Raw genomic sequence first — 17922 nt, forward strand, 5'->3', positions numbered from 1 at the left:
AGTCAGTGTTCATGCCTTGCCTGCCCCAATCTCAGAGTTACAAATATGACCAGCTTCTAACTTCAGGGCAGACTGGCCAGCTCCTGAGTGCAGATTATGGAGTATTGTCAGCTTTTATGGAATATTCTAGAGTCAGCCATTCCTTCCTCAGAGACGGCACCTTGGCCTAAAGTTAAAATTTCCAATTCTTGAAACAGAATGACTGTTAAAGGATAGGCCATTGTGTTTCTTCAAAGTGATGGAGAATCTCTTAAAATTAGACAATCTTCGTAGGCTACCCGGGCAGCTTAGTTTTAGGACGTGAAGTATGTGGGTGAGACAGTGAGCGACAGGCACAAATCCAACTGATGATAATTTGTGAATAAATTATACTGGTCATTCTCTGTTCTGATTTGTAGTAAATCAGAAAGTGACAAGACCACACGAATGTCATCTCGTCCCTAAGACACATACATATCACACACTATGTACACATTCAAGCCTGTGTATTGGGGTATATGTGCATATGGGTGTGTATATGTGTATACACATGGAGTGTACTTTTAAACAGTGTGAACAGCTGAGTCCAGATGAGTGACTATAAATCCAACATTTTTACAGTAAATCACAGAGGTATTCTGTAGTGAACATGTTTGTTTTTTTTTTTACACAATTTTATTATATCCTTTAAAGATAGCATTAGTGTTAATTAAATAGATCCACAGGTAAAATGTATATTGTGGGAGTATCTCTGACATCTCTGTTTATTAAACTGGGCAGACATTAAGTTAGTACTTTCATTGGAATAACCCCCCTCAACCGCAATGTAAAATATCATCTAAAGACACAGACAGCACTGTGGTCCCCCATGCCCCCTTATAACTTATCACCACAGCGTCTCATAAAGGCAGCTCTTAAGTACAGGTGGGACTCTTGACCTCAATAATGGTTTGCACACCAGCTTCAACTTATGTCCGGGCTTTCTCTCGGTGACTCACGCTTCCCTCCATGGGTCTCTCCTGGCCACCATCTTCGGTGTTCAGAGGGCACATTTCCTAACAAGCCACAGCGACTCGTGCACCCTCACAGACTCTGTTGACGGTGCCCTGAGACTCTCTGCAGTGGCAGAGCCGGGTCAGCCCGGCCTGAACCCTGAGCAGGGTGAATGGTCTCTGGGGACCTGGCTAGGATGCCCCCACTGCCTCCTCTGGACAGCCAGGGCCGTGGCGCCCCCATGTGGTCTCTGAGTCTTAGTCTTTGAAGCGGCAGAGGTGACAGAGTAAAGCTCCAGGCGCCACGTGAGCCAGGACAAGGTCCTCCAGAGAGGAGGCCAGACCAGAGGGGCACCACGTCACCCGGGTCATCCTCCCTGAATCGCGGCTCCTGTCCATCTGCAGTGGGAAGGGTGCTGACCCGCACCTCCCCACCCTGTGCCTGGGTGGTAAGAGTGATGAGCGTCCGGTAGCCAACCGGGGACCAGCACAGACCGGCACCTCCTTTCCCAACAAGCTAAAACGACCACTGTTTAAGTGACTCTGAAACTTTAATTACAGATACTTTTCAACATCTGAAAGTGTGGCTTTGTCCTCTTTCTGCGGAAAGGCTGGCACAGTTGTTCCCTTATACTCAGGTCTTTTCCCGCTCCCCTGTCTCTTCTATATGTAAAAAAAAAAATTGTCTGGATCACAGTCCCAACCAACTCTGCTCGGCATCCCCGGCTGGGAACTCAGAGAGCAAAGCAGGTTCACAGGAGCAGGAAGCAGCCGCAGAGAAGCAGCAGGAAAAGCTGAAGCCGGAGCTCCACCCCAAAGCGCACAACGATGGAAACGAAGAAGATGGTGGAGCTCTTGCCCCGCTGCCTCTGCCAACATGCTCGCCTGAAACCCTCTGCGGTCTTAAAGTGCAATTATATGGTGAGGACGCCCAGGCCCAGGACCCAACTGGACGGAGTTCAAAGCCGAATCTTCAAACAGCTCATGACTCAGGCTGGGCGGGTTGGAGGGTGGGGGTGGCGGGCGGGAAGGAGCACCATTCTCAGCCGCTCAAGTGCATCTGAGGAAGAAGTGTCTCTTCTTTTCATAAAGAAAGTCTGTAAATTGTAAGGCATCCTGGTGTGGAAAAAAAAAAATCATACCCTTGGCACTTCTAGCCAAGGCCGAGCCAGGGTGACAGAGTCCAGAGGCCGGTGAGTCCGGCCAGCAGCAGGGGACCTGGGCTGCTCCCGGGGGCCCAGCTGCGGTGCCCGTGCCCCCCAGGGTCCTCGGAGAAGTCCTCAGGCCTGGGTGCCGACGAGGCGCACTGCACCAGGGGCATCTGGTAGGACGTGGCTCTCTTCTCGGGCCGGTCCGGGCTGGAGCCATCGCTGGGTCTCTGGCCGTTGAACAGCAGATAGCGGCCGTGGGTGTCCCGCTCCATCTTGAAGATCTCGTACTCCGTGTGAGGCAGCCTGATGCCCAGGGCCACGCAGCCGTTGGTGTGGGTCACATCCTGCTGGACGCCCACCTGCCAGGAGCCCTCGGCCCCGCACTCGTTCCCGCTGAAGACGTTGAGGAGCGAGGCCGTGGCCGCATCCATGGGGGTGACCTTCATGTGGTTCACTGCCAATGAGACAAGATAGCTCTGTGACGCGCGGCTGCTGGCGGCACCACGCCTCACCAGCCCCTGCTGTCAGCCCACCCCGAAGACCATGGCCCACAGGAAGGACCCTCGGGTGGAAAGGGTGCCACACGTGGACGTGATGAGTGGCCACCCCAGGCACCCTGCAGGCGCCACCAGGGGAAGTCCAGCCCATCCGCTGTCCATGCTGAGCCCACAAAGCAGCCGACCCAGCCTGTCCTATGAAGCCAGACTGTCCCCAGGGAGTGGTCTCTGGGGACACCGCTCATTGGGATGGACACCATTGTCAACAAAAACTGGAATTTGTTTTTATGAATAGGTTTTGAGGTTTTTAAATAGTTTTGGTGTCATACACTTATATGAGTGAGCAGTCTTGCAAATTAATACTGGCCTGTGAATTGAGCAACTAAGGTTAATTAGGTGGCAAGCAAGAAAAATATGCTTAAGTCCACTAAAGGGAAACCCCAACCAACTGCGAGCCCCTCTCAGGGGCCATATTCTGTGTACACACAAGAGCTATGGGGGGGGGGGTGTTGAACCCTGGGATGCTGTCATGGGAGGGGTCACACCACTGTCTTATTTGTCCATGACAGGGTGGACACCTGCCTAAAAAGATGCACATGCTCAAAGAAAACCTAGAAATAGAGCCCATAGGACACCCTGGCTGACAGCAGTCTAGTGGAGTCACCCTTCACCTGCCTGCAGGCCTCTGACCTCCCGCCTGCAAGTGCGTGGCATCTTCTCCAGGGCCAGACAGTCAAACATTGGGGCACCAGAGACGCCACTGACCACAGCCTAGGGGCCGCAGCGAACCTTGCTCTGGAGGCGGGAGGTCTCCTCCCCAACATCCCTGCAGAGAAGATGCCCTGTGCCCCGGCTCCGCCTCCACAGACACGCCCCCGGACCGCCCCCATGACGTCAGCTCCGGGGCGGGATGGGCCCTACCTTTGAACACGAACTCCGTGCCGCCCAGGACCCTGGCGGAGTGCACGCCGCGGCTGTAGCGGCCCCTGGCGTAGAGGGTGAAGGTTGGGTGCTTGCACACGGGGTCCGAGTAGTGGTAGTAATGTCCCTCCCAGCTATGGTTGTTGTCGTGGAAGATGAAGTGGCGTGTCAGGAAGAGGACCTCGGGCCGCACCTCGCAGCGCTGGCTCACCCACTCGCCGTGCAGCCCCACCGTCAGGTCCGCCTTGGGGGGCAGCAGGGGCGGCCGGTGCTCGTCCGAGCGGTGGATTATGCGGCAGGCGACGCAGGCGTGGTCGTGGTTCTGCCGCCGAGACACAAGGTGGGAAAAGACGGTGTCCAAGAGGGCAATGCAAATGCACAGCCTTTGCCTCCCCAGGGCACCGTGCCATTAACCAGGGTACCTGAGGGTGCCTGGGGGCGCGTGTGCCCGCCTGTTCTCATCAGCGCGCGCGTGTGGGGGCTGGTGGTAGAGCCAGGCCTAAATATTTCAGCTGTGACTTGCAGGCCTTTTGAAAATCCTGTTACATCTTATTCCATACCACCTGTCTTGGACACTTGATGTCAAAAAGAAAGGCTGGCACAACCTTGCCCAATTAGGATGGCTACTATCAAGACCGGGCTTCCTCAGTGACTCAGCGGTAAAGAACCCACTTGCAATGCAGGAGACATGAGAGACCCAGGTTCCATTCCTGGGTGGGGAAGATCCCCTGGAGGAAGGCATGGCAACCCAGTCCAGTATTCTTGCTTGGAGAATCCCATGGACAGAGGAGGCTGCTGGGCTACAGTCCATAAGGTCAGGGCTGAAGCAACTTAGCATGCAGTATCAAGACCAGCGGAAAATGAGAGTCTTGGTGAGGACGTAGAGAAACCAGAACCCCATTGCACTGCTGGTGGAAATGTAAAATGATGTAGTTGCTTCAGAAAAGAATTCTCTTAGGACCTGGCACCCCACTTCTGGCTTATACCCTAAAGAACTGAAATCAGGGCCTCAAAAAGGAATCTGTTCACCCATGTTCACATCAGCACGATTCAAAATAATCTAAAGGCAGAAGCAACATTGTGTATCAGTGGCTGAATAAAGAAAATGTAGTCCAATGAGACAAGTGCTCGGGCCTGGTGCACTGGGAAGACCCAGAGGGATCGGGTAGAGAGGGAGGTGGGAGGGGGGACCGGGATGGGGAATACATGTAAATCCATGGCTAATTCATTTCAATGTATGACAAAAACCACTGCAATGTTGTAAAGTAATTAGCCTCCAACTAATAAAAATAAATGGAAAAAAAAAAAAAAAAGAAAATGTAGTCCAGACATGCAAAGGAATAGAATTCAGCCTTGAAAAAGGAAGGGGATTCTGACACATGCAGGTTGTTACATGGATAAACCTGGAGGACATTATACCAAGTGAAATGAGCCAGTCACAGAGGACAAACCCCGTACGATCCCACATAGAGGGACCTCAAGTGGACAAATCCATGGAAACCAAAAACAGAACAGAAGTTACTGGGGGCTGGGGTGGATGGAAAGGAAGGTCATACAACAACCCGAATGTCCTTGACATCACCGAACTGGATGCCTAGACGTAGCTAAGATGGTACACTTTGTTACCTGTATTTTACCACAACTAGATTTTTTCCAATGAAAATAATTATGAGACATTAGAAGGAAAAAGGCTTCCGAGGTGGTGCTAGTGGTAAAGAATCAACCTGCAAATGTAGGAGACAGAAGAGACGCAGGTTCGATCCCTAGGTCGGGAAGATCTCCTGGAGAAGGGAATAGCAACCCACTCCAGTATTCCTGCCTGGAGAATCCCATGGACAGAGGAACCTGGCAGGCTATAATCCATGGGGTTGCAAAGAGTCAGACATGACTGAAGAGACTTATCACGCACACACGCACAGAAGGAAGAAAAGCACTCCAGTTGCCATGGGTGACTCAGGGCACTGTGTCATGAGGGCAGGGGTCCCCGAGAAGGAGGGCATGAGGGCTTGGCCTCAAGGAGGCAAGAGCAGAGGCCAGGGAGGATACGGGCACTCCTGTACCCACCTGTATGCGTTGGCCCACGGTCTGGACAGTGTGCTGGCTCTTCCTGACTCCTGCTTCATGGCTTTAAGCCACGTACTTAGTGTGAGAGCAGCCACTTGTCTGTAGGGAGTGCCTCTTTGCCTGGGCCTTGGGGCACCAGCGTGGATCCTGCACGAGGGTTGTCTAGGGCTGCGGCTGAGAAAACCCCCTCTGAGTAGGGCCCCTGAGACTGTTAGCCATGTGGATGCTGTCTGCCTGGAGCAAGGCTCGGGGTTCATAGAAAAAGCTGAGGTCTGGGAGTTGGGAAGGCAGCTCTGTGACCAGAGAGACGGCCATTGCCAGCTGCAGGACTCAAGGCACAGGAGGCCTGTGGCCAGGGCTGCTTCCCAGGACGGACATCCTCTCTGCTCCTCTCCCCGCCACGTGGGTCTGTAAACCCACCCAGGCTGCCAAATGCCGGCCACGCTAGAAGCCCACGCCCACGTGACCGCTCTGTGGCAGGAGGGCGACCCTGACCCCGCCCCTGCCTGGGGCCCACCAGGCACAGCTCCGAGCCTGCGGGCAGGACTGACAGGTGGTCACTCGGCAGGCAGGCACTTGTTCTCTGGGCAGAAATCCAACCTCCAGGCCTTTCCATCCCTCGCACTGACTCTGAGAGGGGCTGCCTCTGTGAGCAGGCGGGCAAAGGAGGGGACCAGGGCATTCCAGTCGCCCCCCTCCATGCTCTCCTTCTGGGACAGCATGATGCCCACTGACAGTCCTTGTGCTCATCAGTGGAGCCAGGCATTATTTTCAGGAGAGGAGGTTTGCTTGGGGCTTGAGGAGGAGATCCAATAGGCAGCGCAGAGGCTTCTCTGTCCCGGGCCCCATGTGTTTGTACACCTACGGTTTCCTGCCCAGGTCTCTGAGATACACAAGAAAGTGCCCTACAGTCCGTGGTCAGCAGGGGGCTGTCTGTAAGCCACCACGAGGACACGGACCGGAAGGACATGTGCACACAGCCCACGAGGGCTTCTTTGCACAAAAAATGATGATTCCAGCCATGGCAGGAGATCCAAAGGCCAGCAACTGCAGCTGGGGACTGTAGGAAAGTTACTGATCTCTCCATGTCAACGTCCCCATGCATAAAATGAGCACTGTTATACCTGCATAAATGCTGTAGGAAATGAGCACAGATTAAGGCAGGCCACTCTGTACTCTGAGAATTGCTGCATGGAGTTTTGGCGAGTTGGGGCTGTGTATGTGCATGGCACTTGGTAGGAAGACCAAACAAATAGCACGTCTCCTGCTATAAGTGCTACGATCTTTCAAATGCATGATAGGATGAAAAAGACAAATTTAATTGAAAGAAAGCATCATTGAATTCAGTAATTTTGCCATGATGTTATTTTCTTGTAAATTACTAGGAAGTGAAGGTTTCAAATTTTTTTTACCCCAAAAGGGGGTTCTGATACTCAAAGTTTGGGACAGAAAGCTAATATAATGCCTGTAACATCGTATAAGCTCCCGCATCCAGGAAGTTAGCCGCTTAATGGCTAGTAAGTGTTATTGTGAGCAGCACCTTGATCAAACTATACCTGCTGTCCCTGCTCCCCCACCCCAGTCCACAATATCTGAGTGAAACCAGCCCAGTACTCAGACTCAAGTCTCTGAGATTTCACAAACGTTCTGATGCTGGTGCCTGTTAGCAACCATGCCAAGTGGTGTAGGAGACACGCTGGAAAGAGAGAGAACCCTCTGAGAGCACACACCAGGCTGCTTCCAAAACAGGAAGCAAGGAGCAAAGAGTGCTCCAAAGCAAGGAGTGACTGCTTGGCTACTCCCCCGGGAGCTCGCCAGCTGGCAGCCTGCTGATTGCTCCCCGACTCCTGCCTACCAGCCAGATTCTACGCAGCCCACGTGCACTGCAGATCCCGACAGGCCGACCCAGCCTCCACTTGCTTCCTCCTGCTTCCACCATTCGGTTTGCTATCTGGGAATTTAAAAACATCACTTGTGACCACTTGATTTCTGGCCATTCTAGGAAGACACGAGCCTCAATCCCTGAAAAGATCTGTTTGCTTCCTCAAACACCAATATCATTCAGGAAGTGCCCAGAATTCTTAGACTGGGCAGGTGGGGCGGGAACAAGAGGCCTTAGTTCTTATAAGAGCTGCTCCGATGACACCAGGGATCAACTGCTCTTCAGAAAAGGAACCAGCCTAGAGGAGGGGGCACTGCTGTGTGGCCTGGCTGGTCTATGCCCAGCACAGTGGTATCTGGTGTTTTTCTTTAAGAAAGACAGGGCAGGGGTCCTAAACTTTGAGATGAGGACCTGGCTGAACTCTGGTCCCTTCATGTAAGTGAGGGTCCCACCTGAACCATTTCTGGTTGGCAGCGGAGAAAGGCAGGCTGGGTAGTTTTGGAGAAGCTTGTCATCCATCTGCTGGGAGGGAGTGGGAGGAAGCTGGCCCTTGGGTATTGATCTTGCAAAATCTGTAAACTAATTACTTGACTTCATGCATCCTAAGTCGCTTCAGTCATGTCTGACTCTGTGCAACCTCATGGATTGTAACCCACCAGGCTCCTCTAAGTCCGTGGGATTCTCCAGGCAAGAATACTGGAGTGGGTTGCCATGCCTTCCTCCAGGGGATCTTCCAAACTCAGGGATTAAACCCATGTCTCTTATGTCTCCTTCATTGGCAGGCAGGTTCTTTACCACTAGTGCCATCTGGGAAGCCCCCGTAGTGGTAAAATATACATAACATAAAACTTGCCATCGACGTGCATTCACATAGTGGTCCAATCATCACCACCAGCAGTCTCCAGAACTTCTTCATCTTCCAAAACTCTGTCCCCACCTCATTCGAGCCCCTGACAACCAGCATCCTACTGTCTGTCTCTAAGAATATATTACAACTTGAGGTCCCTCATATAAGTGGGATCATACAGTCCTTCTTGTAACTGGCTTATTTAACACAATGTCCTCAAGGTTCGTCCACACGTCAGCCTGTGTCAGAATCTCCGTCCTAAGGCTGAGTGGTACTCCACTGTGTGCGTGCACATTTGGTTTAGCCATCATCTGCCGGTGGACACCTGCACTGCTTCCACTTGTTCGCTACATGGCGGTCCACTACACCTCAGACCTTGCTTTCAATTCTTTGGGGTCAATACATGGAATTGCTAATTGTAATTCTGTCTTTGGGCTTCCCCTGTAGCTCAGTAGTAAAGAATCCGCCTGCCAGTGCAGGACGCATGGGTTCGATCCCTGGGTCGGGAAGATCCTCTGGAGGAGGAAACCACAACCCACCCCAGTATCCTTGCCTGTAGAATCCCGTGGACAGGAGTCTGGTGGGCTACAGTCATGGGGTCACAGAGTTGGACACGACTGAGCGGCTGAACAAGGACAATTCTGTGTTTGATGTTTTGAGGACTTGCCATATGGTTTTCCACAGCAGCTGCACACCATACATTCTCACAAAGGTCCCCATTTCTCTATATCCTCACCAACGGCTACTTTCTCCTTTCTTTGTAACAGCCATCCTAATAGGTGTGAAGGTGGTAACCCACTGCAGTTCCAATCTGCATTTCCCTAAGGATTAGAAATGCTGAGCATCTTTCATGCACTTATGGGCTAATCTGTACATCTTCTGTGGCTGTGCCACATGGCTTGTGGAATCTTAGCTCCCCAACCAAGGACTGAACCCGGGCCCTGGCAGAGAAAACCTGGAATCCTAACCACTGGACTATCAGGGAACTCCCCTTCCTCATTTTTTAATTGGGTTTCTTTTATTGTAATTGTTGTTGAGTTGACTAGTCACAATTTTAAACAACTCTTTCAGTTGGTATTAAGAAACCAAATGTCACAAATGAATGGGATTTCTGGCCTCTCAATGGACACTGTCAACAAGGGGACAGTTTCAGTCATGGTTGGATAAAGGGAACACTTTTCTGTCTTGTGGATAGGATTTTTTTAAAAAGTTCTGATTCATGCTGTTAATTACCACCATCCCTGGCTTGAATATTGGGCTTCCCCGGTGGCTCAGATGGTAAAGAATCTGCCTGCAATTCAGGAGACCCAGGTTCAAGGTTCAATCCCTGGGTCGGGAAGATCCCCTGAAGAAGGGAATGGCAACCCACTCCAGTATTCTTGCCTGGAGAATTTCATGGACAAGAGAAGTCTGGTGGGAAGTCCATGGGATTGCAAAGAGTTGGACATGACTGAGCGACTTTCACTTTCACTTTGGCTTGAATAAAACTCAAAAGATCTATAGGAACAACCGTGGGGAAGCAAAAATTAAGGCTGAGATACTGCCCCAGGTGTGAAATTTCTCTTTTTCAAGATGCTTTTCTTTTTTAAAAAATATTTATTTATTTGGCTGGGTCGGGTCTTAGTCGCAGCACTCGGGATCCTTCCTTGCAGCACAGGACTCTCTAGCTGTGGTAGGCAGGCTCAGCTGCTCTGTGGCGTGTAGGATATTAGTTCCCCAACCAGGGATCAAACATGTGTCCCCTGCATTGCAAGGTGAATTCTTAACCACTGGACTATAAGGGAAGTCCCCCAGATGCTTTTCTTAAATAGCAGGCTTTCACGATGACTAAGGGGGGAAGAGCATTTCAACAAGAGGAGTGACCTGCAGCAAGAAATGGGTTGGGTGTCTGTAACTGTAGCCTTAGACCCCACTCCCCACCCCTGGAGGCTGGCAGTATGTCTGGCCAGGCTGGAGCAGCGCTCAGACCCCACTCAGCCTGGTTACCACCAGCCAGGAGCTGATGCGGGTGCTGAGGGAAGAGGACTCAGCTACACAAAGATGCTGCCCGGCAACCCTGTAGCTGTGATGCAGGCACCACAGAAGGGTCCAGCTGGAAGGACAAGGGGAGAGGGCAAGAGAGGCTCAGCCACTCCTCGGCCCTGTGTGTGGCTGCCAGATGCTTCCGGAGCAGAGTCGAGGGAACACTGCGTCCTGGAGGTAGGACGGGGCATTGGGTGTGTCCCTGGGGAACAACACTGCATTTCCTAGAAACGGTTTTCTAGGAGGTTTAGAGTCTGAGCCGTGTGCTCCCAGAGACCCTTCCTGTAAATCACATGAGAGAGAATCCTGCCTTCAGCTTGCCCTTGCAGACACACTGCGCCCAGACCCAACAGCAGGATAGAAAGATCCTTGAGAAGACCGCTGATCTTCAATACAGATGACTGTAGGGGAGGTTTCAGAAGGAACTCTGAATTAACATTTACTTGGTTGTGTCCTAGAACATTTAAAGAACTGAAGGCGACTCATCCTCACAGTCGAGTTTGCCATGAAGGCGGTGGACCCCACGTCTGACCCCTGCCCTGTCCTCTCCCCGCAGCTTGGCCAACACCCCGAACATCAGGACTCACCCCGGACTTCCCAACAGTTGACTTCCTGTACCCGGGAGCTCACGCCGTCCTCCCAGCCTCCTGGCCTTTTAAGGGACGAAATGCTTACCGCATGCATGGTCCCTGACAACAACAACTTCCTGGTCTGCTGACTCCCTGAATAAAGCAATCTTGCACTCAGGAATCAGAAAAAAAAAAAAGAAAACACATTTCTGCAGACAGAGCAGAGGCCAGGAGCCACGCGGCATGGCCGTTGCATGATAATGCATTTCTTGGCCCTGGGGTGTCCACCTGAGCAAGCCCGCCGGAGTCCAGAGCCCATCAGCTGATCCCATCACCGCTGGGCAGCACCCAGCCCGAGGGGCAAGGTCACGGTTCTTTAGAGCAGCATCCTGAAGGTAAGCCGGCTTCTGACACTGTCTCAGTCTTGACTCCTTGAATGCCCCGTCCTCGACCACCTCTTCCAATTCCCATCACCTCCACAAACCCCTCTCCTTTCCCTGCACTGGCAGAAAAGAGCGGGGACTCAGATTCCTCCGTGAGCTTCTGGATCCTTCTACCCGTGCACCTGTGACACCCACTCACTGCTCCACCGAGAGTCACGCCAACCACAGGCCTAAGGAGAGACCCTTCCTGCCGCAGACCCACCTCCCAGAGCTGGGCGGACACCTGCTGTCCATGGCCATGTGGTCCAAGGTCACTGGGATGTCACAGATGTCACCGTAAACCTGTATTTCTCACGTGCTCTGAAGAGCCTTGGAAAGACAAGCTCCCTCCAGACAAATGGCTGTTCGAGCCCGAGGTCTGCAGAGAATGCAGGACAGAAAGCACATGGGAACCCCTGCTTCCTCCCAGGGCTCAGGCAGCCCCAAAATGTGCTGCTGGGCTTCTTCCTTGCCGGGCAGCCCCGCCATCACATTCCAGACCAAATACCTCAGGCACGTGGCTGGGGAGAGTGGTCTGGTTTGCAGACACCTCTCTGATTTACGATGCTGTGGCCTCACCGGCCTAGGGTTTTGGATAAAGCCCAATTCCGTTTGCTTGCAAGCCTGATCCTGAGGCCCTGGCGTTTCCAGCGACCCCGGCAATCTTTGCTCTAATCACTTTTGATTCTGCCGAGGAAAGAAGGCGCCTGGCTAACCCTCCGCGGCACAGGAATCCAGGCAGAGGGGAACGTGCCCTGAAGCTGAACTCGACTCAGGCCGAGCCTCTTCTTTCAGGGTTACTTTAGGGGGTCCTGTTTTTCTTTTTAATGAAAAGTAGCCAACTTCATCCGGAAGAATCCTCCCAGGAGGCTCACCTGAGTCTCTTCAAACATCGAGTATTTGTCGAGGGCTCTGAACCTCACAGCAAAGTTGTACAAAGCTAAGAAAAACAGGCTGATTTAACTTTTCTATTTTTACACGGTGTCCCATTTCCAGAGGGGCTGAAACGAGTGGTTTTAAACTCAATTTAGCAGTTAAGCTAATTTTCAGCCAGGTCTCTAAGGACTGGCGATTAGGGGAGGTGAAGGGTTCAGAGGGGGGGGGCGGCTGGGCCTGTGGTCTGTCCGGAAGCGCCCCCAGCCCCTCCTTTCCCGGGCGGCGGGAGGGCGGGCCTGCGGGAGCCGGTGGGCAAGCAGCACCTAGGGCTCTGGAGAGGCCCCGGAGGCCAAGCCCATTGACCCACGCCCCCAGCGCTCCTGGGGAGGGATCGTAACACTTCCTGACCACTCGCTCGCGGCGGCCCAGACGCACACGCTGGGGACAACAGGAGAAGAACGGGCCTTTTCAGCTCCCCGAGCCACAGGGCCAGGCCAGCCTCTGCAGAGAGCACAGCCCAGGCCTGGACACCGGCCCACGTCCGCCCAGCCCGGCCACCACTTCATCTGTGGCCACCGCTCTCCTCCAAGCCTCAGAGTCCTGCCTGTTTAGAATTTGAGTGTGGTAATGAGTTTGGATAGCATAACATCATGGAACAAAGGTACAGAAATGTTCCCGGTGACAAACATCTGGTCCCTGGCTGTACTGTCCCCTTCTCCTTATTCCGACATTGCAGAAATACCAGGTCCCTGGTCAGCCTACCTTCTTCTTCTGTTGCTAGTTTTACATACGGTATCACACTCTTCACACTGTTCAATACCTTCCTTTGAAACAAACAACAAAACTCGACAGTGTGTCCTGGGTAATCTCTATGGTCCAAGGCTCTCTCCACCCTTAGCGTTTCTTTAATGAGGAGAGGGATCGTGGCCTGGGTTTTAAAGAGTTTATTTCTTAAGCATCTGGGGAAACAGTCCTCTCAGAGGAGGGAAGAGAAAACAGGAGGATCCATCTTACAGCCTCACCATCGCTGGGGGGGCCCTCCTCAGCCACCCTCCCTCCCAGGAGCCACCTGCCCTGAGGGCTCCTCACTGCAGGCCGGGTGGGCGGCCTCTCCCAATGCCTGATAGTGCTCTGCATGTCAACCCAATCAATTCTGCTTCTTTTACAGGAAAGATTTACTTCCAGAGGTCAGAAAAACACTGTCAAGCCTGCAGCTGGTGACCCCGGGAGACCTGGACCCTGGGACTGGCTCCATCTCCAAGGTCCACATATTCTGCAGTCTGTCCAGTGCTGTCAGAAAACAAAGCCTCGACTCTTTTATGAAAATCCTAAGAAGGCCAGCCTTATAGGTGCCACCCTCTATCCCCACGCTGACGTGTCATGACTCATTTCCGAAATGTGTGTGCTCCAGGAGCTGGAGTGTGAGCCTGGCTCTCCCAACAGACGGCGGGGCTTGGTGAGGGAAGTCAGCCCAGTGGGCACAGGACTGGGGGTGCCTCTCTGGAGCCACCAGTTCAGGAGCAAGGGTTTACCCTTTAACTTTGTTCTAAGAGCCAGAGAACATTGAGAAGCGGAGGAGACAGAGGTGGAAAGAGAGAGCTGGGTGTGGGCATTCCCTGCTTTTCCAGGTGTAAGGAGAGCGCAGGAGATCAAAGAGCCCATGTGGGCATCCTCAGGTGAGGAAGCGGGGCCTGGACCCCATGATGTGCACACACAGCCCCAGGCCAGGTCCAGCCTATCTGCGGCCTCTCTGAGGCAGGGGGCCTCTGTCTGGCCTCCCTCTCCTTCCTGGCCCCTGACCATCCTGCTCACCAGTATCCTCGCTGGACTGTGAACAGGAATAAAGGCTCTGCTCCCAGGCGATCCTCTCGTAGGCTCAGCCAGGCCGGATTGGGACTCTGGCTCCTGTGGAGTTTCCGGACGAGCTGCAGGCCATCCTCGCCAGTGACACACTCACTCCCAGAGACAATATGAATGTCAGCTCAGCTGGGCTCAGAGGACGCTAAGTGCACGTTTGCAAACCCCCTTCTCACAGTGTCTCGACACCAGGAGTCTGGAGAGGAGCCACAGTGTCTGGATGTGGCAGCCACCCACAGAGGTCCTACAACGTCCTTTCACTTCCCAGGAGCCGGGCCTGGGGCCCCTCCATCAGACACGGAGCAGGCAGAGCCCTTGCTTGCCTTCTCCCTGTCAGGGCGCCTGGGGTCCTGGGGGCAGGAGGGCTGCCCTCTCCCCCATGACCCTGTCCCATCTTTGCTCTAGATAGCCCAGGAACTTGCAGGGCACAGCACACAGACCTGACCTGGGTCTGCTTGGAGCCCGAGGAGGGGATGTCCCCGAGACACGCACCCAGAGAAAGCAGCGTCTGCAGGCTGGCCTCCTCACAGATGTCCCATAGTCGTCACAAAGGTGACTTTCCCAACTTCCATGGCACAAGCTCACATTCACAGAAAGAAGACAATTGTGGTCTGGTGGGGGCAATACCGTGCAGTACCCTCACCAGGCACAAGCACCCTCAGAGGAGAGAGAACAAACCGAATGAGAAACCAACACAACACTGTAAAGCAAGAAAATGAAAGTTACTCAGTCGTGTCTGACTCTTTGTGACCCCAAGGGCTATACAGTCCATGGAATTCTCCAGGCCAGGATACTGGAGTGGGTAGCCATTCCCTTCTCCAGGGGATCTTCCCAATCCAGGGATCGAACCCAGGTCTCCCGCATTGCAGGTGGATTCTTTACCAGCTGAGCCACCAGGGAAGACCAATTTTCCCCCAGTTAAAAATAAATTTAAAAAAACAAAAAAATAAAAAACCAACAAATAAACCACCAAGCAAAAGTCAGACAAGCCCTGTGATTGGAGAGCTGCTGTTCTAGAGAGGATTCCAGAAAAGCTGGTCTGATGAGGGGGAGCAGTTCTCTGCCTCCCCCCATCCCCCGCAACCCAGGCCCCCTGCCTGCCTCCCCAGATTCTGTGGTGGAAACCATCCTGTTACTGCAGACACAGACTCCGAGCCTGCGGGAAGGAAGTGCCTGGTGAATCCAAGTGTAATTAGGGGGTCAGCATTCAAGATGTTCATTGTCCCCATCACATCCTCCACAGCGCCACAGTGACTTAGGTCTCACTCAGTCCAACTGGGAGAGGGCAGGGTCTCAGGAAAGATCTGGGTTCAAGCTCTGACCCTGAAAGTCACTAACCAGTGACCCTGGGCAGGAGACCACCCCTCACACCTCAGCTGCTCACTTTTCTGCTAAGAGGGTGGTCGTTGCGGTCTCATGGGGTTGTCGTGGAGAAAGAGCAGGAGGCTCTAACAGTCCACAGCCCCCACCCCCACGCCCACCTCCAGGGCCAGGGGATCCCCACCTGGCTGCCCCTCTGTCTTCCCAGGTGCTAAGATCATAACTCCTCTCCATTTCCTGCAAGCTTTCCTCTCGGACTCATAGAAGAAGCTCCCAGAGGGTCAGGACAGACTAACTTAGAAGAAGACTTAGAAAGAAGACTTAGAAATTTTCAAGGATGGCCACCAAGGCCCTTCTGAGCCACCAACCCAGGACCATCACCCTCATCAGATGGGAAAACCAGGCCTCATCACAGAGCTGGAGGTGAGCCTTCAGGTGCCCTGACCCAGGCTCTGTGTCCCCCAGCCTGCAGTCCTCCTGTCCCATCACCCCCAGCAGTCCCTCTGTGACAGAGCCCCCCCAACACCTGGGGCACAGTGGGGCATCAGAGTTCCTTGGCGTTCTTCGGGGCAGCTGGTGGCTGGACACCCCAGCCCCTCCGTGATTCAGCCCCCACCCCTGTATCTGGCCCTGCGCCATACCTTGGCGTTCTGCAGCGGCGGCTGATAACTGGACGGCCGGTAGAACATCCTCTGGGTGGTGTCGGTGTGCACGTCCCCGAGGAAGAGCTCCTCCACCAGGCGGTCCAGGCTGTGTGGCAGGTGCTGCTTCTCCACGCGCACCAGCTGCAGCTCGTGCATGGCGAAGTTCACGGCCCGGGTGCACTCGCGCCCGCCCTCCTCCCGCCACAGGTCGTAGGGCACGTCCTGCACCCAGGCGCCCCCAGCCGGCACAAAGCCGGGGCACGTGCGGTTGACCAGCTGCCCCAGCTGCTCGGCCACCGCTTCCGAGTGACACACGACCTGCACGCGGTGCAGCTGGTAGTCAGCCTCAGTGCCGCCGCGGATGATCCAGGAGGCCTGGCGCAGGCGGATCTTGCCGCGGACCACCAACGTGTAGGTGGGGCTGGTGCAGCGGTTGCCGCCGTAGTAGAACTGGTAGGCCTTGAATGTGTTGTTGTGGTAGAATCGGTAGGACCTGGTGATAAACTCGGGGCCTGACCGCACCTCACAGCTGCGGGAAAGCAGGGGAGAGACCCAGTGAGCCTGGAGCCACAGGAGGGGGGTCATCACAGGGGCCCAACCCCGCACCTCACAGCTACAGAAAATGGGGGGATGCTGTGAGCACAGTGGGGGGGTGGTCATCACAGGGGTCTGACCCCACAGCTCACAGTTGTGGTCAATGGGTTGGCCAGAGAATCCATCCACTCATCACCTTTAGCCAGATCCTAGTCTTGGTGACATTGGGACTTTCTTCTCACCAGTCTTGGCCTTTAACCTGCTTGTATCTATTATTTATATATAAACCTAGTAGGTATGGTAAATCTGGTTTGAGCCATGTGTGGCTAAATCAAGCTGTGAAGCTGACATCCCAAAGGCCAGTGGTTCTCAAAATTACTGTTAGTTTATAAGCTGGTGGATGGGCATTAGTGCTTCCCTGACGGCTCAATGGTAAAGAATCCACCTGCAATGCAGGAGACACAGGCGATGTGGGTTTGACCCCTGGGTCAGGAAGAGGAGGAGGAAATGGCAACCCACTCCAGTATTCTTGCCTGGGAAATCCCATGGACCAGGGGCTATAGTCTATGGGTCGCAAAGAGTCAGACACGACTAAGCATTACTGGAAGTGGGTACCATTCTCTGGGGAGAGACCTTCACCTGCCGGCAGATGCTGAGTGGACATACAGCACCCAGTGGTCCTCTGAGCATCTGTCTCTGTGACAGAGGGAGAGGAAACCCATATTCCCCCCATCCCCCAGGGAGAGAGGAGTCCTTCCGTGCAAGCAGGCTCATGTCTGCTGCAATGGCTTAGACAAGAGCATCACTGACTTCTCATACCTCATCTCACTTGAGAATCTGCTGATCCAGTTCTAAGTTTGCACCCACTCACTTCTCCATCAGCCCACAGACTCTGACTCCCCTCACCCAGCCCTCAGCCATCTCCAGCTGGAACTAGTCTCTAGCTAGGTTTTTAATTGGTCATCCCCAAGTTGAAAGGGGCTGGGACCCAGGACCCTTGGCTGCAGTGCCTGCACCTGGACACACTTCTCCTCCAGCAATGGATAAATAGAAACTACAAGACTAAAAATAACTGTGTGCATGTGCAGTTGGGCAAATGATGGACAACAAAATACAGAAAGACCAAAAACCCCACTGCCTTCTGAAGAGCCGGGAGCAAAAGCAGGGGACTGTATGTGCCCCCTGCACTCAATACCACTTAAGGGGTGGGCAGACCACCTAAGCCATCCCACCTGCCAACCCCTGGATACACCCCCTACCCTCATCCCATGTAAAGAACAAGCTCACCCTTCCCTTGGGGGGTTGTTGTTATCCTTGTTTAGTCACTAAGTCGTGTCTGACTCTT

At 53.6% G+C, this 17922-nt stretch overlaps 1 protein-coding gene across 2 annotated transcripts in view; it reads right to left on the reverse strand.

Annotated features, from left to right (window-relative positions):
* Window positions 1–631: 631 nt before the first annotated feature.
* The window catches only part of APCDD1 (APC down-regulated 1), a 32993-nt gene continuing 15702 nt past the window's right edge, over window positions 632–17922 (reverse strand). For both annotated transcript variants that reach the window (XM_020899604.2, XM_070452643.1), the window contains exons 3-5: window positions 16041–16572; window positions 3541–3862; window positions 632–2576 (exon numbers count right to left, since the gene is read on the reverse strand). In XM_020899604.2, the coding sequence (XP_020755263.2) occupies window positions 2125–2576; window positions 3541–3862; window positions 16041–16572 (1306 nt within the window). In that variant the 3' untranslated portion in view covers window positions 632–2124. The remainder of the gene's footprint in view (window positions 2577–3540; window positions 3863–16040; window positions 16573–17922) is intronic.

The sequence above is a fragment of the Odocoileus virginianus genome, chromosome 22 (assembly GCF_023699985.2).
Source record: "Odocoileus virginianus isolate 20LAN1187 ecotype Illinois chromosome 22, Ovbor_1.2, whole genome shotgun sequence".
NCBI lineage: Eukaryota > Metazoa > Chordata > Mammalia > Artiodactyla > Cervidae > Odocoileus > Odocoileus virginianus.